This window comes from Scaptodrosophila lebanonensis, unplaced genomic scaffold (genome assembly GCF_003285725.1).
Source record: "Scaptodrosophila lebanonensis strain 11010-0011.00,11010-0021.00 unplaced genomic scaffold, SlebRS2 tig00000024-arrow-pilon, whole genome shotgun sequence".
Taxonomy (NCBI): Eukaryota; Metazoa; Arthropoda; class Insecta; order Diptera; family Drosophilidae; genus Scaptodrosophila; species Scaptodrosophila lebanonensis.
The window spans coordinates 10742682-10767587 of NW_022060538.1; the positions used below are offsets into that span (position 1 = coordinate 10742682).

General features: G+C 36.2%; 2 protein-coding genes across 4 annotated transcripts; both read right to left on the bottom strand.

Moving 5' to 3' along the window:
• Positions 1 to 384: 384 nt before the first annotated feature.
• LOC115620254 lies at positions 385 to 2464 on the bottom strand. Its single transcript, XM_030513404.1, has 3 exons — positions 2029 to 2464; positions 1764 to 1960; positions 385 to 531 (listed from the first exon to the last, which is right to left on the bottom strand). Exons 1-3 carry the CDS (start codon positions 2462 to 2464, stop codon positions 385 to 387), a joined length of 780 nt encoding a protein of 259 aa, XP_030369264.1.
• A 2145-nt stretch (positions 2465 to 4609) lies between these two features.
• On the bottom strand, positions 4610 to 24136 carry LOC115621125 (calcium-binding mitochondrial carrier protein Aralar1). Of its 3 annotated transcripts, none has more exons than XM_030514671.1 (11): positions 23659 to 24136; positions 10613 to 10765; positions 9855 to 10017; positions 8902 to 8993; positions 8641 to 8835; positions 8347 to 8570; positions 7649 to 7815; positions 6265 to 6383; positions 5800 to 6206; positions 5543 to 5745; positions 4610 to 5474 (listed from the first exon to the last, which is right to left on the bottom strand). In XM_030514671.1, exons 1-11 carry the CDS (start codon positions 23719 to 23721, stop codon positions 5143 to 5145), a joined length of 2118 nt encoding a protein of 705 aa, XP_030370531.1. In that variant the 5' UTR covers positions 23722 to 24136; the 3' UTR covers positions 4610 to 5142. The 3 variants fall into 3 exon arrangements, with proteins under 3 accessions (XP_030370531.1, XP_030370533.1, XP_030370532.1); XM_030514673.1 differs by lacking the exon at positions 23659 to 24136 and adding an exon at positions 17460 to 17942; XM_030514672.1 differs by lacking the exon at positions 23659 to 24136 and adding an exon at positions 10939 to 11187.
• Between the last annotated feature and the right edge of the window lie 770 nt (positions 24137 to 24906).

Sequence of the window (24906 nt, forward strand, 5' to 3'; positions counted from 1 at the left end):
GGGGATGGTTCAGGTCTGCAGAACTAAACTACTGCTATGGGATCTTGGATGTTGAATAATATAATAATTGAATTTTCAATAATATTTCATAGTTCTTAGTTCATTATAAATATATTTCAGCTCATGCTATACAATTTATACGTTTTAGTTTTCCACCACGCTTTTAGCTGCTTTCAACTGTCGCGCCCAACACTCTTTGAGCTTTTCACCAAAAAGCTTTTGAAAGTTTGTTGCTGCCCAGTGTTGCCAGCATTAATGTGCAAAGAAAAGCATTACACAGCTTTTGAAATTTAAAAATAATAATAAAAACGCTTGCAAGATAACGGAAATCATAATTTATTTTATTGTTTCAGCTAGAATTCCTTATTTTAGGGGCTTAGAGCTTCACTTCATTCCCATTTCCAGTGTTGGCGCCATGGCAACGGGTAAAGGCACATTACGTGGATGATTCAAATCGCCGCGATCATAATACCCGCCATAATGATCACCAGGCACATGATATAGGCCATAATGCAGCCCGCTATTGGCCACCTGAGAAAACAGAAATAAATTTTGTTACACTAATACAAAAGACAAAGCTGTCATTATGCAACTGATTCTTTAGTATCATTAAGTAATTATTTTTGTAGGTTCAGGAAAAAAGAAAATATATTTGTTTTTAAGAGATTATACAAATTATTCTTGTGTTTATGTAGGTTAAAGGGTTAGTTAAGAAGTACTAAAGAACAAACGTATTTAAACACTTTTCTAAGTATAATTAAGTTACAGTATCACTTTGCTTCCATAACGAAAAATTATTTGGCTTAGTTAATTATTTATTACTACCTTAGAAAACTTGCAGAATTTCATAATATAAATTATCAATTGTATAAATTATCCCTCCCTGACAAATTAGCATCTAATATCAAATCTACAAAGTATTACATCGAAGCTTTATGAGGCTGTATGATGGATTAATATTATTTACCTAAGCCAGTTTTAGTTTTTATTTATTATAACTATTTTTATTATTAAAAACATATTCCTCTTCTACGCTTTTTATAGCTTTTGAAGAACCAATATCTGATTTATTATGTAACGTTATGATTACGAGGATTTGAAGATAGTTTTAATTCAGATATATTTGTTTTACATACAGAGATAGAACTGATCGACTGAGCTATTCATTATTTTCAATATAAATAGCAGATTTAAATTATAAGCTGTGGTCTAAATAGTGACAGAAAACTAAAAACCGATAATCACTGCGAATTTTATAAAAATATAAATACTTAGAGTTTGTTGATAATTTAGCAAGAAAATGTGTTGCTTGTTAAATAATCAAAGTATTAATTTGGTGCTTCAATTTAGTTTCCGAATTCGATTTGAAACTTTTTCCAAGACACATTTAAAGTTAGAGGGTTTATATTCTTATGTAAATATATTCTCAAAATAAGAGGCTAAATATTTAACTATTTGCACTTACATTTTTATCTATTTTTATATAAGCTCTGAACCCTTTTAAATACGTATTGTTCAGCTATTAAAAGGCAATAAAATCGTTTTATTTGCCAAATGAAAATTGTTCTTTTTTCTCATTTCAAGTACGATTTGTGAAATAACTTGCGGTTGTAAAATAAATTGCTGCTTTCTCAAAAAAGATTTCAATATGTTAATAAGCCCTGAGCCCTTCAGCTATTAATTTTCTTGCTCAATATATGAAAGAAGTTCCCATCTTTAAGCAGTTTTTCTCTCTTTCTTAAGTTACTTACTTGCTTACTTACACGTTTTAGGCCATTGATGGAGGCCAACAGCAGCGCCATCTTGGCCAGCAGCAGCGCCTTGCCGCTCACAATGGATAGCATTTGGAAGCCCATGGGCACGAGCACAGCACCTAGTGCGGTGACGCCAAACATCATGGTGATGATCATATTATAGCGATGACGACGAACTCGCGCACTGCCCACAGGATCGGCAGCAGCTAGAAGGCGCGGTTGACAAAAATATAATATCATCTAGTGGACCTTGAGAGAACACAGTCAAGCCTACCTCCCCTGTCCAGGCTATTCAAATAGCGCTCAGTAACTTGCGCCAAGTTGATCTGCAGAGTGTGGGTTGTCAGCCCCTTAGCCAGGCTAACAGCTAGCTGATCGAACCAGGTTAGATGCTTGAGATCCTTACGTTCCTCACTCATTTGGATTCTGGCCTGTATACTGCTGTCATTGGCGGCTGCTATGAGGCGTACACCCTCGTAGAGCGGTATCTCCCGGGCTCGCATAATCTTCTCAAAGCTGCGCAAGCTGCGCGCCCGAAAACAGGGCCAAATGGCTTGGCTGGCTCTGAAGCAGTCCCGCAACTCCTGACGCAGACGTTGCAGTTCAAGTATCCATGAGATGCGCGTATCCGTCTTGGTTTGAACTTGACAGGCCACCAGGTGCCACAACAAACAACACACGCACACACTTTTCACAAAATTAAATTCCATATTCGCTGACCACCGCGTCTGAAATGAAACTGCGGCCGCTCGAGATTCGCGTCGGCTTTTTATGCCCCAAGAGCTGTCCAGTGATTGGAAAACGCTTTTGCCTTTAAACCAATCATTATAGAGCTATAGACGGTGGTTGAGTGAAGTGGAAAGGGGGGTAAGGAGGGGGTCTTTGCTGCTCTCTAGCCTTACGCATTATGTGCAGAACTAATGGTTAACGGTGGAAGAGAAGATAACCCGATGGCTGCCTTGTTTTGAGTGTCATGGTCAGTGGGTTTGGTCTGCTGATGTGCGTAGGGGGCGTGGCTGCGCCTTAGTAGCCTAGTGAACTACAAAACTTATCAAAACTGTTGAATTCGAAATGGAATCTATTGGCCCAGAAGTGAACTCGCCTGGCCATAAAATTAACTTGTCAGCGGACGATTTGCAAATGTCAAACGATTCTAACTGTGACGTGAGCGCTTCATTGACTTTCTGAGCTATAATGTGAAAAATTTGCAAAGCCTCTGCTCGCAATGGGTGAAAAGTTGCGGACCAACCCATTCAATTAGTTCAAACCCATTTCATTGACATATCATGATAATTCAATAAACCATTGAACAAATTATTCAGCTCGCCACAAATTGGCAAAAGACTATCTGAAGTGAAGGAAGCATTATAGAATATAACAATATTCTGCTAATCAACAATGCCTTTTTGGAGTTTTATCAGGGTTTCTGTTATAACAAAACTATCAAATTTATGCCCCCAAATCACTTTCCCAAGAATAATTGGATTTCAATTATTTAACGGGTCCTATTACAGCTATTATAGCTCGCAGGATACAATGAGAATAGAGGTCCAAAACCTCATTGCTGCCAAATTGCAAGACAGAATGCAACAGGCGAGCAAGTCTGACAGTGAAATACCCTGCACCCTTACAAACTTCCGCCGCTGATAGCAGAAGCAAGAATAAGAAGAGCAAACCCTCTCCTACAGTTTGTGGGTGTAGTACTGAAGAGAATTTTTTCATGAAAAATATAAGTATATTAAACGCGCATGCAGAGCTTATTGAAATTCTGTTTCGGGAGATAGGGGGACAAAATAAAACAAGATAGAATGCTACAGTCGAGCAAGCCCGGCAGTAAAATACCCTGCTATCTCCACAAAAAAGGAAAATTAAAAAAAAAAATAATTAAAAAAATGTAATTCATTTATTTAATTTATCGAAAAGAACTCAAACTCGTACTTTCTCGGACTTAGGAGAATCTGGATACCAAGTTTGGTAATTCTAGCTCTTATACTTTCTGAAATCCTTGCGTTCATACAGACAGACGGACGGACGGACATGGCTGATCCTGATCAAGCATATATATACTTTGTGGGGTCTGCCATGCCTCCTTCTCCCTGTTACATACATTCGCACTAAACTAGTATACCTTTCTATCCATTGGGTACAGGGTATAAAAATAATAAAATAAACTCTTGTTGCATTACCATAAGTAAAGTCTACATAACAAGTTTGGTCAACCTAGGCTCAGTCGTTTTCAAAGTCTAGGCGTTCATTCAGTCAAACGGACAGACGCACATATCTAGATCTAGATTGCTCTCGTCACACTGATCAAGAATATACTTTACTCCCCTGTTACACCTTGCACCCTTTTGCCCTACGGGTTCAGTTTATAATAATAAATAAAATATTAAATAGTGGTTGGAAAAATGTTAGTTGCATATTTAAAGACTTCTTTTGAATTATATATGTGTATATTTAATAATTTGTTTTTATTAGCTAAGAGGTCATTCATTGTATTTTAATTGCATAATTGTTGAAAAATTTTCACTAGTATTTAAGTTTAAAGTGCAAAAGTTAAAGTTCAGTATTTTGTATCATTAAAACTTTTAAATAGTAGCTAACAACGTTGAAAACAAAACAAACAGAAACCAAAACAATTATGCCGAATATTCAGTTTATTATCAGAATAACGGATGAAAAAGTGTATATACAACAAAGATAGATTTATTTAAATATTTTAGTTAGATGTGGAGATATTTTGTAAAGAGTTCTCTTCCTACACTCCACAGCCTGATAATAAAATTTGAATGCCCTCATATTTTGAATTCGATTCTTCACTTCGATTGTGTATTTTCAAAACGATTGTGTGCCATTACATTTGAACTAGCTCTTTTTATTATTTACTCGTATGTATGTATTATAATTGATTTAACACAGCTACAAAAGTAGAGAACAGCTCCTGATTTTGTGTACGCACTTAAATAGTCAAATTTTACAAAAGTTTCTTACACTCGTTACAACTTAGTTGCTGCTTTTGTTTTTGTTGTTGTTGTTGTTTTTGTTTGTATTGTTGCTGATTAGAAAAAGTACACACTACTTTACAATAGTCGATATACAATTATAAATTTCACACTTTGCCATTGACTCTCAGCATTAGTTTCAGGTTCACAATCAGTTTATATTTGTTTTTGTTTTTTTTTGGTTTATTTCTTCTTCCTCTATATGGGCCGTGTGTAAACGCGTCCTAGCAAAAAATATATAGTATGTGTATATGTGTGTGTGTGTGAGTTTGGATGGCCAGCTCTACATATAGTATATAGCTCTTGTAGCTCCTAAATTTTCTGTCTAAATGTCTAAAATTGTAAATCCCCTAACTGACGTTGTTTAGGCGATGGCGCCAATACAATCACGATCCCGTCGCCGTGCTAGGCGTTGAGCTGGAGGCGGAGGCGGAGGCAGAGGCGGATGATGAGGAGGCAGTGCCACGCCCAAACCGAGGCAGGTACAAACCAAATTTGGACTCGATGCCGGCGAGCAGAGGAAGAGCCGCCCTATAGCCACCAATATGATCAGCGGTTATTTTTGTCCCACTTATCACATTGTCCAAGGGAACCTTTGGCTTAGGCATCTCGGAGCCCTTGGGCTGTGATCCACCAAAGTCCACATAGAACAGACGCTGGAGCAGCTCATAGGTGACCAGCGTGACACCGAACTGTGGCGAGGAGCGGAAGACGCGAGCTACAAGAAGCCAAATAAGCGATGTTAAGGCCAAGCCCATTGAGGCAGCTAGTTAGATAGCTACTCACCAACTGTGCCCTTCCAGAAGGCGCGTGGGCCCTCTTCGGCCATGATCTTCTTGGTGGCATCCCAGACGCCCGTGTAGGTGGTCTGTCCCGAACGTGCAACCACCTGTAGTCGCGTCTTTATGACATCAGCAGGTGTGACCAGCGAGGCGGCAGGCACGCCAGCAACGGCGCCAGCAGCAAGCAATGTCAGCGGATGATTATAACTGAAGATATAATGTTCAGATATAATGTTCATTAGACATTAGCAATATACTCACCCATCCTGATCGGCCATCAGCGCCTTGGTGTGCGCATAGGTAGGGAAGTAAATGGCCGAGAAGGGCACATCGCGCAGCAGACAGGCACGCGCTCCTTTATACAGACCGAAGAGGCCCAATTCTCGCACCACCGACAGGGCGCTTATCTTGGAGCCAGTGGCGATTTCTCCCGCCACTTGCAGTCGAATCTTAACAATCTCCAGAGGATTGGTGAAGACCACCTGCGAAGCGCCGGCACAGCCACCAGCCAACACTTCCGCCCAAGTGGGCAGGTCACCATTTTTATCGACCAGCTTATCACGCACCAAATCGTTAACAGTCAGCTTTATGGCCTTCTCGGGTGCCACGCCCATCAGCTGAGGCAACAAGCCGCGATACAGTCCAAGGAAGCCCTCATGGCGTACGACCTAAAATAATCAAAGTTGATTAGCGAATAATGAATTAGTTTATATAATAATTAATAACCTTCTTAAAACAGTCCCAGGAGTTTCTGTACGCGATTTCGCCAATAAACGAGCCTGTACGTTGATTTTGCATGCGCGTCTTCACCAAATCAATGGGATAGACCACAGTGGCGCCAACAGCTGTGAAAATGCAATGAAATTGAGCTCTTTTAAAATACTTGCATATTAAGAGGTATTATTTTGAATTGGACAATTATTTAATCCAATCTGAATGTAGATTTAATTGAAGACGCACTTATAAACTAATCACCCAGCAGATTATTTTCTAGAGTTCCATTTCCATTCAATAATGCTGCTTATTTTCTCTTTTGAACCTACTTAAAGAAAGGAGGATGTTGTCAATTCTTCTGTATTTTTTTCTATGTTCTTCTATTAGGAAACGCATTTCCAGCATTAGGGTTTCATCTGTACCTCGATTATGATGGTCTCTATTAACCGGGAACATCTATTATATCTCTAGCATATATATTAAACCGTGGTTACTCTCTTTTGTCTGCCAGGGACTATATTCCTCTATTATCGTAAGCACTTTAATTTGGGTCGAGCTCTTAGAAATCAGACGCAGGCAATACAGATAGTCTACATGGACTAATCTTACGAATCTTCTGTTTAAGTTCTTAGGGAACTACAAGAGTTCAATTGTTCAGGTTTTTTAGAACCAAAAATTTACTCAAATAACAGACTATTTTAAATAAACTTTTATAGTATATGATTTTTTGGAATAAAACAAGTCAACATTTTTAAATGTTTGTATATGCATATGTGAAAATATTGAATCCAGTTCTTCCATCAGATCGCTCCCGAGAATTACGGATAATTGAGATTTAACTGTATATACATTTAAAAGTAGATATAATTATATTCTAATAAGTCAGAGAAATATCTGATTTCAAAAGCAAAAGGTCGATTTTAATTTAGTCAAGTAATTGTGTTGATAGCAGAGGCTATTTAATTATGGCTGGACAGGGCTATTAACTAAAATAATTGTTCAGCATTATGAAAATGTTCAAGTAATGGCTTGAACATTTTTCAATTTTCAATTTTTATAAATCTTGCTTAATATATTTAGAAAAACCTAAAACAAAACGCTATTATATATGTTTATTAATGACAGAAAAGCATTTTATTTTATAAATACCCGTATACTTCTGAAGTATTATATTTGGCTAAGTTGAAAGAAATTGGATTTAGAGTTCTCTTCTCTCTCTCTTCTCTTTTGGCAGAAACTGGTGATAATTTATTAGATATAGCTTACAACAGACTGGCTAAAAAATCTTCACATAATGGGTCCAAAAGTCAATCAGGGGATCTTGACTTCGGTTGGTTTTACTGTATTAGTCGAGACTTAAGAAATCAAACAACAATTGTTAATTTTTTTCACTTACCGCCTGCAAAGGAGCCCAGAGTGAAGCGATAGGTGCTCTCCAGCACCTGTATGAAGGCAGAGCGATCGGCAGGACTCTCGACAGCCTTGATCTCGGCTAATCGATGTGTGATATGCTTTGTATAATGTTCAGGTGCAATATTGTTCAGGTCACTATACGCAATTCGGCTGTGGATAAACGGTAATAAATTAGTTAAAAGTATACACAAAATGTTGGAAATTGTTTCTAAAAAGTGGGAAACTAATAGACACTGACAGGGTTATGTATAGCGGGCTTTTGGATTGACTTTGGTGCGTATAAAGAAGCTGAGGAAAATAAGTAAATAAGACCAAAAAACGATTCAAAGGACAACAAACACTTGCCTATGCGGAACTATCTTTTTGCGATTCCACCAGCTACTACAAAAATTGAGTGTATTTCAATGTAAAATTAATTATTATTTGTATGCAATGAAATTTTGTGAGCACGAGAGAGAGAGAAAGAGAAAGAAAAAAGACAAATATGTTTGGTTATTCACACAAATAACGAGAATTTGGAGTTAAATATGAGAGGCGATCAAAATTGAGGCTCTTTTGTGAATTCTGCTGCTAGTCTGTGAATGTTATCTAAAAATGTCACGTGATGGTTTAAGTGCCACACAAACATGCTACACTCTAAGTACACGCGTACTCTGCTGCCACCAAATACGTTTCGCTTACCCCGTCTGGTAAACGGCGCCAGTCAATTGAAAGAGTATATCAATTTCCAGGGGCGTTATCTGGCTCATGGTTTGTGCGGCATAGAGCAGCTGATCCTTGGTAACAGGCTCATGGCGATTGCCTTGTGTGGCTTGCAGATAGATTTGCTTGATCAGCTCCATGTTGTTGAGAAGCGAGGTAAATGCAATGAAGTATGGGAAGCTCACTTTGTGGCCCTCGGTCACCTGAATTTAGAGAGAATCAAACTATGAAATAGTAGCTATATAGCTTAGCAGTATAGTATTAAATACTTACAGCCACCAGATTATCCTTAACATTGGGCGTGAGTAAATGCCGCTTGACCTTAACGATAATATCCTGAAAGTCTAATGGCGAGATGAATCCAGTGCCAGCTGGATCTTTGCTACGGAATGCTTCCATTGCGTACTCCTCATGGAAATCGTGCAGCAATTGCGTAAATTCAGCATAGTTGATAAGGCGTTGCTTTTTCTGTAAAATGCATACGCAATTACATATATATTCAACACATATATCAAGGTTGTACTATATACTTACACCACCAAAGTAGCGTTTGATAAATGGACCATCTAGGCTAAAAGGTATCTTTGAGTGCAGTTCAGTTTTTTGTACGACATCAGCGAAGTCAGCTGGAAGTGGGAAAAGGAAAAAAAGTTAGCTTCACATGTTTATAAATTATTTTAATTCCAAATAATAGTTAATACAAAGTAGTGTTTAAATGGAAGTAATTGGTTTTTGAATGTCAAGAAAAATGAAAATTACGTTAAGAAAATCATTTACGAAGATATTCGATAAAGAATATAAAATGTGTATAAATAACAATTAAATTTGTGTTTGCTAAAAAAAGCTAACAAAAGCAAAAAATTAATGCAGAAAATTCCTAAAATTAGTGGCATTGAATTGATAAGAGAGCAAGACAATCTTTTTCGTTTTGAAAATAATTAATGTTCGAGCATTATATAAAACTTAAAAATCTACAAAATTTGAAAATTATTAGTGACAGATTCGTAACACCATACGAAAAACATATTGGAAAATAACATGAATGTATAATATAATTATAAAATAAAACTACAGATATAAGTCACTCCTTAAAGCAGGTTAATAAATTTCATGATCGATGGCGACAGTAAGAAAATAAATCAATAATCACAGCTATTAATTATTAAGAAGCTTCAGAATATACTATTGTATATAAAATGAGGGACTATCTTTTTTTTAATAATACTATATTTATTAATTAATTAAAATGTGTAATAGAATTATGAAAAAATTATATAATTCGTTGAGGATTTTTGCAAAGCAGGCTCTCTCTTTCTCTGTATCGTATGCATATAGTATGTACAAGTATATCTGCAAGTATCTACAGCAGACTTTGTGTAATGGAGTTATCAGAGATTAATCGTAAAATAAAAGTAAGTTTCCAAACATGTGTATACTTTACATCACTTTTACAATTTTATCATTTATATTTTATTCTATTTACTTACCATAGGACACCATGCCATTGCCTTGGCGATCGAACAGCTGAAAAGCGGTCCTATAGAGCGCATCGGGTGTGCAGAGTAGGCCCTCGAAGGCTTGAAATTCCGAAAACGAGATGAGTCCATCCTTGCTTGTATCCGCAATACCAGCTAGTAGACGCACCGATTCCTAATTAAAATTCAATCGAAACGTAGTGAACATTAAACCCAATCGATTGGGCTATAAATAGCCATAAATATTTAATATGAATTGGGGTACTAAGTTCTCGGCAAAAGTGCAACTGAAAATCACTACAAGCGAGTGTGCTCGGCAAATTGGTGCGATAAAAAGCCACAAACGGACCGGTCGAGACTGATAAGGAAACACAATTTGGTTTTCGGCATTTGCGGTTGAAACTGGAAAGCAACCGTCTGGTGATTTGCTCTGACGTGCCAGACGGAGGCCAACTCAGATCAAGCCAAACAACTGAATCATGCTGCTACTCATATATTGCACAGCTGGAGATTTATGAGGCTCCGACTGTGGGCAAAAGGTTAATAGTGGGGTCTGTGCATGTGTGTGCGCGTGTTTGTGTTCGTGTCTGAGCTTGTGGGGTATTACTTGTATGCTGATAAGATACAATGTTTCTGACTCTGTTGCTGCAGAATTTTGAATTTCTTATCAGTACTGTACTACGTCACTCTTTGTTGGCACAGCCGCCGGGCCTTTTCAATGACCTTGCAATGACCCAATTGCATGCAGTGTTTCTGAGTGAATTACTTACATCATTAAATGCAGCCTCCGTGAATAAACCAAGAAATTTTCGCACAAAGTCCTCATTGGTCATATAATGTTCACCATCCTTCTGTAATGAGGCGTACTTGAGGAAAACTTCGCGCAATTTATCGGTGCCGGCACGTTTCAAGAACGAGGGGGCCTGCAGAAAAGAGCATAAAAAAGAGAAAAAGTGTGAGCGAGAGACACAGAGAGAGAGAGTATTAGTTGTGAATCAATTATAGTGCAAAAACAAAAGCAACAAAAAACGACACGTGTACGTGAAACACTCTCCGCGACAAGCTTTCAGCTGTGTGGGTTGCTTTTTTAACTCACATTTAATGGCTTCTTCGCAAGTGGCATTTTCTTATTTAATTTCTAATGTTCCCGTACGCTTTATTATGTATAGTATGTATGTGCTCTACGCTGACATTTGATTAGCTCATCAATTTGTACTGAATCCCAATAGCAGCAGAGTATGTCTGTGTGTATATAGTATATGGTGTATAGAACTTATCAAGTATAAGAAACCCGTAACGAAGCCGTTTCTTCTGCTTCTGAAAGACAGACGCTGCCCTCACGTTTAGCGCGCACCGACGAACAAACAACTGAGCAGCAGACGGGTCTGCGCGCTCGACTTACTTGTCTCTTGGCTGCTACTTCGGGGTAGAACATGGGCGTGGGGAAGCGGTCGAGGGAATGTGAATGCCATGGCTAAAGAGCCACACCACTTATCGCCACTGAGTGTTGAATGGCAGAGTGTTTGCTATACTCTGTACCCAATAGAGCTGAAGGGTATGCTAGTTTAGTGCGAGCCTATGTAACGCTCAGAGGGAAAACTTGACCACACCACTTCTCCACTTATAGCTTTCGAAAATTCAATTAATCTCCCTGTTGTACTGTTTTGAAGTGTCTCAATGATGGGTTAACTCTAAAAGAAGTTATAGCCATAAATATAGAAAAAGAACAAATAATATAGTTATAATATAAGACAGACAGACGGCTAGAAATTGAGAGTCTGGTGGAAAAATGTTCTTGTAGAAGCCCTAAGCTCCCAAGCGGAGTAAAAAGGAAAAAAAATAATAATAATAAATCCTGTTCCGAAAGATACTTTTTCATATTTGCTGTTCGTTACCACATAGCTTAAAAACAATCAGCAGTGAAACGCATTTTAGTAATAAAATGAAAGCGCATTTTCAAGAGAATATCTGAATGAAAATAAAGTAAAGAGCACAATACTAATACTAACACTAATACATTTACACTCAGTAGTACACTTTTTTACTAGATATAACGATATTGAAAAAAAAAACCAAACAAATTTTCGATTTATGTATAAATAAAAGGTATCTAATAAAAATAGTAGACTAATCAATTCACTTTTAATTTTATTATCAAAGGAAATTGAATTTATGTGACTGGTGCATTAATTTATAAGAATCTTTTTTATCGCACTAGGAACTAAACTAACTAATAATAAAGAAATAAATAAATTAAATATAAGACATCTATATAGTATAAGTTAGGAACTAATAATAAATAAATAAATAAATAAAATATGAGCATCTATATAGTATAAGCTGCAGATCTTTTTTATCGCACTAGGAACTAAACTAACTAATAATAAAGAAATAAATAAATTAAATATAAGACATCTATATTATATAAGCTAGGAACTAATAATAAAGAAATAAATAAATAAAATATGAGCATCTATATAGTATAAGCTGCAGAGCTTTGATTTAACTATGCAAATCGCCAAACTTAAGGCAAAATGTTATTTATTTGCATTTAAAGAATTTAAGAAATAATGTTATAGTTATTATTACTATTATTACTTATTTTATAAGTGGATACAGGGTTTCCAAGAGTCGGGTCCGCTCCACATTAGCATTCCATTCTTGTTTTTATCTTTGTCTGCTGCTTGGCGCACACATGCGATCACTCTCTTAGGCTTCTGCCTCTCTTATCAGTTGCGTGCGTTCTCTTAAATTCTACTTAGGTTCAAATATTACTATTATAAATCAGGTTTTTATGGTTTGTTTGCAAACAATTTTGCCGCCTAAAAGAGTTGTTTATCAAAAGAGCAAATCAATGTTGGAGTTCCCTCTCCAATGAAATTATTATTATACTTTTGTCGGCATTGTGTGTTGTGTTATCACAAAATAATATTTTCTAAATATATTTAGGTACAGATTATTTTCATGCATCGGCTTTAATTTAAACTGAACAATGGCAAACATAGTTAAATAACATCAGTTATATCCATAAAGTGATTAAGTTTATAAAAACAAAATAAAAGGCAAATTTTGTTCATGAAGTGATTAAATTAATAAAAACAAATAAAAAAGACAAATTTTAGTAAAAAAAAGACCGAACTAATGCCATTCTATTTTAATTTATTAGGTGATCTTTGAACTTTGAAAATAAAAGTTGTACTTTTGTAATATTACTGTCATTACTAGTTACGAGTATGAATAACTTGATTAATTTTCCCCACCAGGTTAGTTGTTCTCAACCTTTTCATTCATTTGCAGATAAATCTCTGATAGCACTAGTTAGTGAACAAAACAAATCCCCATTAATTTGGATTCATTATTAGATATTATTGTAATTTTGTAGCCTGTTTTATTTGTTACTTTAGAGGTTTTCTGTGGTGTTATATCAACTGCTTTTTGTTCAATAAAAAAATAAATACACAGAATGAAAACAAATTCATAGGCAATTGAAACCAAATTAAAATTCAATAAATTAATTTAAATTGCTGCAATCAATTATTGAATTATATTATTGTTTGGGAAATATTATGCTATTTTTCTCCTCTCTATGCTGTGTGTTGTTTTAAGAATTAATTAAACTACACAAATTTAAGTTTAATATGTCATAGATAATTAAAGTTTAAATCGCACATATGTATGACTAACTATTTGGTTACAATTTAATTGTTCTGATCAAAAACAAAACAACGGTTAAAAGTCAGCCAATGGCGCCAACCACATCGACAACAAATCATCAAAGGCTGGCACATTTATCAATTGATTCATTGACGTAATGCGATTAAAAGGCGATGTAATTTTTCCCAATCGTTGTTATTGTCGTCGATGTGGTTGTCAAGAGGCTCCCTCGTTGCTGGGGGCAGCCTGCACTGTCCATTTGTTTGTGTCGTTCTGTCGTCTGTTTATTGATATTTGCAGTCGCAAATATTGCGAAAAACAATAACAAGATTGCATTTGAAATCAACAGGAATAATAATGCAACAAGAGCAAACTGATATGATTTTTGATTGTATTAAATATTTCCATTGCTGAATTCATATTTGTTTTTGCCATTCTGCCATAATGCACTGTTGAACAGCCCGAACTGGAGGATTACTTGTATTTAATAACAACAACATACATATATGTGGGTTCTGTTTGTGATTTCATTGATTTTGAGCAATTTATTTTATTGGCAAAGTGCGTAATCTATGCTGGAGCTGTAAATTAATACCCTTTCCAAAGTCTACAATTTACAAACCAGTAGTTAGGTTATATGAGATAGCCCAACAAATAGATGTTCCTTTTTAAAACGTATACTTGTGAAAATAAAAGTGGGAGAATACTTTTAAACTGAAAAACTGTACTTAAATGGAACTCAAAAAAGAGAATTTAAATTATATCGAATTTGCATGGACAAAAGACCTTTAAATGTATATCAAATCGGCACGAAATTTAACCAGCATTTCACACAGAAAATAAATCAAAGCCATCTGGTGCTAATATTGTAAGTAAAATATGTTGTAAGTAAAATAAGCCACACTTTTTTTTGGAACGTTTGTATTCAAGAAATTTCTTTTTGCTTTAAAAATGCTCTTTAAAAAGGGTAGTAGCTTTTTAATAATTTTTAAACCTTAATAAACATTTTGCAGGGAGTTTAAATTATTAATTTTATTACAGCAATTGAAAATCCGAATCCAATATATAGTATTCTATGAATAATTATATTTTTTCCATGATTTATCTCTAATTAGTAATAATAGATTAACTTGCAACAAATGCTGATTACAGAAAGCTATAAGTTCAGTATTTATTGTTTTATTTGTCACTTATTGAGTGTCCACTAAATGTTTAATTTATTCATTTTATATGTTTAAAACAAAAAGCAATCACTGCTATGAAAGATAAGACTGAATTATAATTGCTAATAAGAGCGGTAGAAACTCATTCAACAGAATTTGCTGACATATGAATGCAAATTCGTTATACAAATAAACAAATATGAATGCAGTGGCAGCAAAGCAAACAAACAAACAAAACGTGTTTCAATTTATCACACAAACACAAAACAAACAACTACAAAACGAACTGATGAAAAAAAAAGTTCCCACAAGCTGTGCATCCTTCACATTGAACTTGAAAGCGAACCAAATTTATGCTCTCTCTCAACCACACACACACAACCGTAATAAGCATTCACACATACATGCATACAGAAAAAAGTTGTGCAGCGCCAACAAGCGGAAAATGTTGCACATACGCCTCGTATGCCGCCCAGCCAGTAAAACTGTTGGTGCGGCTTTTCGTAAATGGTTTTTTTGGCTCGTGTGTGCATGTGTGTGTGTGTGTGGGGGGGGGGGGGGTGTTGGTTTGGATTTAGTTGCAAATTATAATGAGGTCGTTTGTCTGCTGGCTTTGTACCATCAAAGGTCGCCAGCAACGTTCAACGTGCGGCACGTTTCTGTTCTGACTGTGTATGCAGATTTGAGCCTGCCTGACAACTGCCGCATAGTTTTGCAATTCCTTTCAAGGTCAGCTTCGTTGTTCATTATCGCAACACATACTCATACAGCTGGAATCGGAGCCAAGCAAACCGACACAGACAGCGACTCCTCGTGCCTTGTGCCACGACTGAGGTCACGAAATGGCATGCAGTACAGTGTTACTTCCCTAAGAGACTACGCTAAGAAAGCTCTCCACGAATCTACAGTTTTGGCGACTTAAACACAATTATTAGCTAAACGTTTGTACTAATTATTTTGTGTTCTATACTACACGAACGTATATTTTCAAGTAAGCTATTTGTTTTAGAGTCGCAAGAAAACAAAAAATAATTACATAGTTACGAAACAATCAATTTAGCAGACTCTGTACGAAAAATATATACCTTGTTTAAGATTTGTTTTGATGTATAAAAATACAAAATAATAACGTTACTGACAAATATATTTAAATTTTTTATTTAAAAGCTAATATGTTTAACAATCAAAGTAGTATGAAAATAACTTTTAACATTTTATGAAGTCTTCTCATTATTAAATATCTCGCCCTTTTTAATGGTAAACGAATCGTTCTCGACATTGTAAAAAATTGCTAAGAGTTAAGCGTATTTGCCTTACTTGCCAAAAAAATACTTTTCCAATTTGCTCAAGCAAGCACATCAGTGTGCTGTCTATTTAAACACTTTCACGTATGTTTTATGTGTTATTATGAAGGTCTTTCCATTTGGACATATAGTACAAATTAGCTCTACATCTTGAACAGCTGCCAGAAAAATTTACTAAATGTGAAACTCTACGCAAGAATGGATTATTAGCCAACTTTTGTTTTAGTTAATTAAAATAGAAACCACTGCTTAGAAACATAACTTCACAAAATAAAAAACATAAATTAAGTTAGGTTACAAATCCAGAAAACGTCTATTGTTGAATAAAAGTGCCTGCTAGCGTTAAATTGCTCTAGAATTTCATATAACCTGGTCACACTGCGCGTCTAACAAATCATTGTCAACGTTTATTGACCAGAACAGGAAGTTTGAGTGTAGCTCAAAGGGGTAGCAGCTCAGTTATTTTAACCTGCACTATATTTAGCTGGCTTTCCTGCTTCTCCATTGCTCATTTATACAAAAGTAATTTGTTTTAGCGCAATGGCAGTAGTGCAATAATTGTTTGGCTGCATTTCGATTACGTATACGCAGGGTATGACCGGACACAGTCTGGGAAGCGGACGGGAGGGAGCAGCGAGCTAATTGCGAAAGCACAAACCTACACATACTAGATATATACTCGTAATAGAAACAGTTCCAGATGGCAGAGCAACAAAAGAGGCAGTTAGACGGCGAGAGAATCTGCTCTCGCAGTCAGTCTCGAAAGACCAGCTGTGAGTAATGTTGTCACATCTAGCTGAAGTTTTGTTTAAAAATGTGAAATTGCAGACTAGCCAGTAGTCGGCAGGCAGTCAACACCTTGTGACAGTTGCATGAAAATCTAATAAAAATGATAATCGGGCCAGAAGTGCAATGAAAACGACAAACACACACACTCGACGGGCTCGTGGCGAGCGCTGAGATAGCGTTGACTTTTCCAAAGTCATGAGAAATTTTAGCTTTTGGATGAAGGTGATATTGTTGCGGAGCTTGTGGGCACATTTTCGACTGAGGGAGGTACAAATTATATTATTATAATGCGAAGAAGAGCTTTTTTAACGACCTACAATGTGATATTAAAACGTTATTTGTATTTCTTTTGTTTTGACAAACTCATCTAAAAGCTATATGTGTGTGTGTGTGCTTAAAAAGAGCACAATATAGACACAAAAGTATTCACTTTATTTACTTTTGTTGTAATCGAAAAATGTCAAGCGAAACAGGTAAAATGATTTCCGTTGAAACTCTCGTTTCAATTAAGTTTTTTTTTAGCCAAAAATCTAGTTAAATGCACTTTTGTGATATGTGTTTTGCTTTTTCAACGCATTTCTTATAATCGTGGCTAAAGTAATTTCCGTAACTAACATATTCATCTATTTAATAAACAAATTTGAAATTTCCGTTCACTTTTCTTTGCAGTGCAATTCTTAGCATGAATTACTTGTATTTCTTATTACCTCTTCTTTTTTGTCAGGCATTTTGAATTCACAAATCTGAACACAATTAGCGGGATTTAATATCAAAATAAAATGCAATCACTTGAACACTTTGTATATATGATTATGAATATTTTCACTACACACTTGTTCAATATATTTCAATATTATTTTGTTTAGTTATGTTCGGTATTCGGTTAAATATTCCGCAGCTCTTGGCCCGCACATAAAAGACCTTGGCCGTGCCAACTGTTGCCGCAACTGGAGCGTTTTGCTGGGGCGAGTGGGGCAGTTGGAGGCTTTCCAGTGATATGTAGACGCCTATTTGGTATTGCCTTGAATTGAATTTTGTGGCGGCATGTACTTTTATCGTATATATATGTCTATAATATATATACAAATTCTTTTATGACTATTTAGCTTATTTCTATGCGAAATTTATTTTAATTATTTTTTATATCTCATGAGCGCGCCCGCGTTTTATTTTGTCGTTTGCGTGCGCGTTTCGTGGCGTTTGCGGCGCGTTGCTTTTCCGTTCTGAACGGCTGGCAAAAGCTTTTCTCAGTAAAATTCTAGCAAGCTGGCTGGTTGGCTGACTGGCTGCCGCTTGCATTTAATATTCATTCGTGACGTTTGTCTGCTATTTACTGTAGATTCTGTTTGCTGTTGTTGTTGAGTGCTATTTAAAAACAATAAACATCAGTAAACAAATGCGGTGGGGTGCTTTGCATTGCGGGATTCCCTGTAAGCAGCTGACCGATCTGTGATTAATATACGCGTTAGTGGAATTCGAATAATAATTTTGTTGAAATATAAATTTTTGTTTTAATTTTATTATTATGCTGCAACTTTTTCAACATTTAAGTTTAAATTAAATATTGGTATTAAGACCTTCAAATAAAACAGTTCAATTATTGTTAGTTGGTGGTCCATAAGAAACCCTATATACTCGTATATTTAGAAAAGATAGGTCTATATGGCAATTTTGGTTTCCCTGGATCGAAAAGCATTAGACAACATAATCTTTTCGCTATTGGTTAGGTTGGGTTATATTCAGATGTTAGAACGATGATGTTCGCCAACACATTTAGTCCTACAAGTGCCCATTATGATAAAATAAATAAAATACCACTCTGGTTCTCCTTCAGCCAAATTGTTACTAATAAATTCCATAATTAATCTCTATTTTTTTTTTTTTTTTGCTTATCTATGCGATTAAAGGTTTATCTGGAACATGAGCCCGAGCTTGATAACAGAGAAGGACGTCTACGTTTTACTCATCTTCCTTATGTCTACAGCTTCTGCAGAAGTCTTCGAACGGAACGCCAAGTCTAGCAACGTGTCTGCTCACTTATAAATACCCCCAACACTGTGGATACTTCGATCCTCTTCAGGATTGAAGATGGGTGTTTTTCTCTAGTCAGCTTGTCAGACACCTAGTAAGATAACCCGTAAGATATCTTTTATGCATGCCTATATCATTCTATATAACATCAAACATAATTTTTTTGAATACATAAACTTAAACGATATGCTTAAAAATTGAGCAATTTTTATAGTAAAACATGTATCCTCAAAGCTGTTGTAAAACTAATGGCCTTTCGTCACTTTCTTGCATTAAAAAAAACTCATATATGCGTGAAATATATAGCGCATGAGAGTTTCTGAGGCGAGAAAAGACATTTTAGTAATCGCACCCAGATACTATGTAGTATGTATCTATTTATTAAGCTCACACACAAACAATACAATTAATGGGAATGCTAATTAAAAACGGCTTATTATCGATTAAAGAGCAAAAGCCGCATGTCGCTAACTGAGCGTACAAATGAGTGTGTGGTTGTGTGGGTGTGACATGATAGCGACATGATAGCGCACAGACAAGTCTTGTAGGACACTCCACACTACACCCTATACCCTACACCCTACACCGTACACCCCTATCGGGCGCACAGGCACACCCGGGTTTGCGTTGCTATGGCTTCAGTTTGTGGCACATTGCGTTGACTGACGGGTCAATCAGATGGCGCGACTCAAATGCCCGACAACCACCTGTAGTGTACGGACACGGCACTCGCAGTAGCAATCGCAATCGCATTCGCACCCGTAACCACCAACCAGGAAGTTTTTATTTTGATTAGCTGTGCGAGCTGTGCACGCCAATTGAAGCTTTTGCGACGTGCACTCCAGGTTTGGTTTTCCTAAAGCGTAAAGAAAAGCTTTGATTGCTTATTGTTATTGTTTTATGTGTTTGCTAAGAAAATGTGAAAATGACTGACGAACGAGTGCACTCAACCATCAACTATCCGCCATCTGCCTGCGTATGAGAAATGCAGACGCGGCGAATACGTGATATATACAAGTAGTGTATGTGTATGTATTTGTTTGGCATGCGGGCGTGGGATATTCGAAATGCTGCCACAACGTCGTCTCCTATAAACCGAACTGAAAAACACAAAAAAGTCTGCCAGCTTTTCAAAATTACAAATTGTAAATATGCATAGCCATATTCGATGTCAGTTCGTGGCCTTTGCTTACCCCATTCCCAAGTAATGTAAACACCTCATGCTTAGCGGCAACACGTGCTCAGCTCCCGACCAGACACAAACACCTAATGGAAAAGTTGCGCATACGCCACGTAATTCACGTGATTTGGGCGTGCTTGGCATGGAAATACAATTATATTGTAGTTTATTTTAAGAAATTCATCTTCGGTCACGAACCACAAATAAACCGCCGCCTCTTCTGCATACAAGTAGATTATTAAATATGTTAGGAAAAGGGAAAAGGGTTTACATTTATTTTTTTTGTTTGTTGGTTTTATAGCCCAGTTTAATATTTGCGTAAAATTTTGAGAAACACTTTAAAAGCTCAAAAGTTTGTCGTTTATTTAAAGAGCTTCAGAATTTTATTCCTCTTCCACTGATTTTATTATTGCGTATTATTCTTGCAGATGTTAATAAATAAGTAGAGCTGATGATTTTAAACAATTTCTGTTATTTTTAATTTGAGACTTTTCAAAACAATTTTATAATATGAAATAGTCGAAGGTAAAATAATGTATGCGCGGACAGTCGGAAACGTTTCTAGAAGACCTCATACATTAACCAAACTTCAGCATTGTGTTTAGGCATCTTTTAATATGAGAAGCAGGATGGCGAAGGAGAGGTTTAAGAGGTGGGAGCATTGCAAGGAGATATGCCGTTTTGTGCAGGCTTAGAAGGAGAGGAGATGAACAAAAAAATTTTTTTTTTAAATATAGCATCATCATACGTATAGAAATGAAGAAATATGCATTTTTTTATGTTGGAGGTTCAATCGGTCATATTAGTATACATATCGATCATATTTTAGAGAAGTCGCAATAAAAATATTACAACATTAGAAAACTAAGATGTCGAGATAACTAAACCAACAGTAGATTTATAGATTTTAAATGTCGCCTCAAAATAATTTTAAAATATTTTTATGTATATTGGAAGGAAAATAATGTATTGAGAGGGAGTTTCATTAATCTTAAATTTTAAATTTTTCATGTTAAATAATATCCAATCCATTACTTGAACACAGCATAATAACAGTGTCACTCAAAATGTTCAAACATTGTTAAAATAGACAACTAAGAGGCTAAGAATTGACTGTTAGCATATAAAGCGAAAGGCTTAAAGAAAAATATCAGTTCGACATTTCATTTCAAAACCCTTTACCGGTCCTTACATGAAAAATAAATCATATTTTCATTTACATTAAAATTACAATAAGTACATTAAATGAACACTTAAACTGTCATTTAATTTTGTTAAACACACTCATGAGGCCATAATCATATTGTGTTTACTGCCACTCAATTGAAAAACAGTTGAAAGGAATTATATATGAGTGTTTGTGTAATGCCTACACAGCATGAAGTCGTTGCTTTAGGGATCCTATCAACCCGGCAGGGAAATACGTTTTGTGTTTACGCTTATCCTTCAACATGTCAGCTTAGAGAGCATGCAATTTATTAAACTAAATGAACAACAATTACAGAGTAACGAGGCAATCTGGGCACGGCAGCAAAATGTTTAATTGTCTGACTGCCAGGGCCAACAAAAAATTGTTGTGAAGGTTAAGGAAATGTCAGTGTTTAACGAAAGTCGCGCCCAACATGCAATGCCTGCTGGTAAATGAAACAGCAGCAACAACAACAAAAAACAACTATAAATAAAGAAACAAAACGAACAGCTGATAGTTCTGTCGCTTGTCCTTTTTATGTCCTTTGCACGCCTTGCGCTCCAGGCACGAACGTCGCACGCCAAACGAGGCGAAAAACAAGACTTTGGTGAATAAGGCGGCCAGGCCGTGCATTGAGCATTCTCGACACATATCCGCTTCCGCGTTAGCCGCTTCCTTGATGGTCGTAACCAACGCCAACGCCCCAAAACGTCACGACGCGTCGTTCAACTGTCATACGAAAAAAAAACCGCTCGCTTAAGTGAGTGGGAAAAAGGGGCTATGAGAGTATAAATAGGATTGATGGCACATAACCCAATGTTGAAAGTGAAATTAAAGTAATTTATGCAAACGTTTGCCAACACTAGAGCCATAATTAAATGGCGTGCTAGGAGCTCATGAATTGAGGTGCCCCCTACCTTGGGTAGTGGAGGTATTCCAATCAAATCAGCAAGGTAGCCTAAAGTGGGGAGGAGTTGGAAATAAGTGGAAGCAGAGAACCAAATAATTGACAATTAAAGTAGAGCTAACTCCTCGCCCAAATCGCAACCTATTGAGCACGCTATAGCAAGAACAAATGAACAAATTCCTAAGCTTTTTAAAATTGGCCACATTTTTGTGGAAAATTCACTATAATAAGTAGTTTAAAAAATATATGTCATTTTGTTGTAATCTTTTTTTAAGATCATACTAATAATCAAAAAAGTAAATAAATAAATAAAACAAACCTTAACCAGATTAAGAAACATTTTTGATCCATTTTTTCGAGATCGGAAGTTATTATTAAAGCCCTCAAGCATAATAAATAAAAACCCTCAGTGTATAAAATAAACAGTCAACATTAAAGAATTCGGTTTCGGAAAGCCTTACCTTTGGTCTGACAGTTTATAGGCTACTGGTTTGCAAATATTTAGTAGAATTTTTCTACTTTTATTCCCCCAAAATTGAATAAAACAGGTGTTCAAACCAGTTCGATGGATTGTATTCTTTTGATTGCTTTGATTCTCCCACCTATATAATGCACACTTTTGAACATCATATAGTATCCTCTATAATTTTATTCCTGAGTTGTGAATGAGGCTGCAAAATTAGGCCATAATCCAGCATTTTAGTTATACACTAGGTTATAAACAAAGTTTAAGTGAACATAGGAATCATACATATGAGCCAATACAGACTGGCGAAAAAAGCGACGCCTTGTATTTTTTCAACAAATGGAGAATTGTCGCAATAAAAACATAAAACCTACATTTTTCGTGTTTATTGAATATTAAAAAAATATATTTTATAGTCAAAAAGATTGCCTATAATAAATTTAAAAAAAATTATTAGTCTAAAAAAGGTTTTAGCAGCAACTTTCTTTTAATTCTAGTACAAATAATCCATTTAAAAATATATTTCCACTCTCCAGTAAAGGTTCAATAAATAATTGATTTAATAATTTATCAAAACTGTCTGAACTACACAACTGTTTATCATTTTTATCGTCTCATGATTGCCATTTGCATGCTCTTGCCATTTTTTATCGACGCCAGCACTCATTATCTTCCCCGATTACAGCTACAATCCAAGCCCAATTCTATGCCTATACACAGTGCCGTTATTTACATTTCTATGGCCGTTCTTTTGGCTTTGTAAATACATATATTTTTAGACAAGCCAAATAGTCGCATGCCTTTGTTGTTGTTGTTGCTATTATTGTTGTGACAGCACACAAAGCGTCTAATCCGCTTTATGTTTTCAGCTAACTTTCATTGTGTTCGTCGTGAGCGTCGCACAAGCACCGTTAAGTGTAAGTGTAATCAGGCGGGTTAAATGCAAACAAGAGCAACAACAACAAAAGCACAATGTGGGTGGGTGAGCAAATAATAAGAGGAGCTGCCGTCGCACATAAAATCACATTTTGAAACATAAGCACCGATGCGAATACAAACACAAAAATAACAATCACCCAAAGACAATTAACTGATTAGAGGGAGCCAGTGCGAGAGAGCGAGGATTTACTTACTTCTTGACATTGAACGCTGTGCACTGGTATCCAATTAACCGGACACTGAATGGACTTTGGCATTATAATCAGTGCGTGCAGTGGATCGGGTGGACAGCTGTGACGGCGAAGGCGACGGCACGCGAGTGGTAAACAAACCGAGCACAACAGCCGTTACAACAAGAAATACCAGAATTGTTTTCTCGCACTCTATGTGTTTATTCTCCTCCTCTTTTTTTGGCGCTATGTTGCACTTTCGCTTTGAAATTTTAATCAAGGGCAGACGCCCCGCGGCAGCAACAGCAGGAGCAGCAGAAGCGCCCCTTTATTTAAGTTAGCGTCCGTCTGCGGTATGGTGCGGTGGTTTGAAGGCTTGGGCTGAGTTATCGATTTTCGACCACCAAAATATTACTTAATTTTAGTTGTACTATGCAATGTTTGGCTATGGCTCTTGATCAGCTCTGTTTTACGCGTGCGAATTTTATGTGACCGCTTTGGTAATTTGCGCTGGTACCGCACAAGACGACAAAGCTCGTAAAACTGAAGAGAAAGAAGAAAAAGAAAAAACAGCAGCGGTAACAGAGCGCGTGGGCAAGGAAATGTTACACGATTGGGGAAATGTTACTAATACGTAGCATATTTAGCAGCGTGCTGTAAAACAGCTGAGCTGTTAACTGGCACCCAAGGACTGATGAATAGTGGTATTGCCAGCAGCAAAAAATGGCGTGCAATATGCAAATTTAAATGCAATAAGAAGATTTATTTATTCAACATAAAAAATCAGATAATTTCCTATTTTCGAAATTGTATTTAAAATAATAAAAGTGCTAAACAATTTTTAAAATAATTGATAGGGCTGGGCTAGTTTAGCGTCAATCTATTTAGTCTGTGCACTAAAGCCAATCTCCTTTCTTGTGGATCGTTGGTAAGCTGGACTTCTTAGGCGGAGTTTTCCGTTGCCCATCTCTTGGACATCCTGGACATTTTTCGTCCTTTTGGAGAGTTTCCAACGCATTTGTACCACCAATGGCAATTAAAAGTATTAACTAAGCATATTTCACATTTGTATTTGACAAACACAAAAGTCACTTTTTCGTAAAGATTACCCAACTTATTATTTAAAATAGCTTTCTCACAATGCCAAAATAGCAGGCCTAATAGCTAAGCAAACAACAACCGTTCAAAATAAATAATATATTTAATTTTGTAAGCATACATTTTTCATTATCAATTTAGTTTTGCATTTTCAATTACGTTTATGTTATAAAC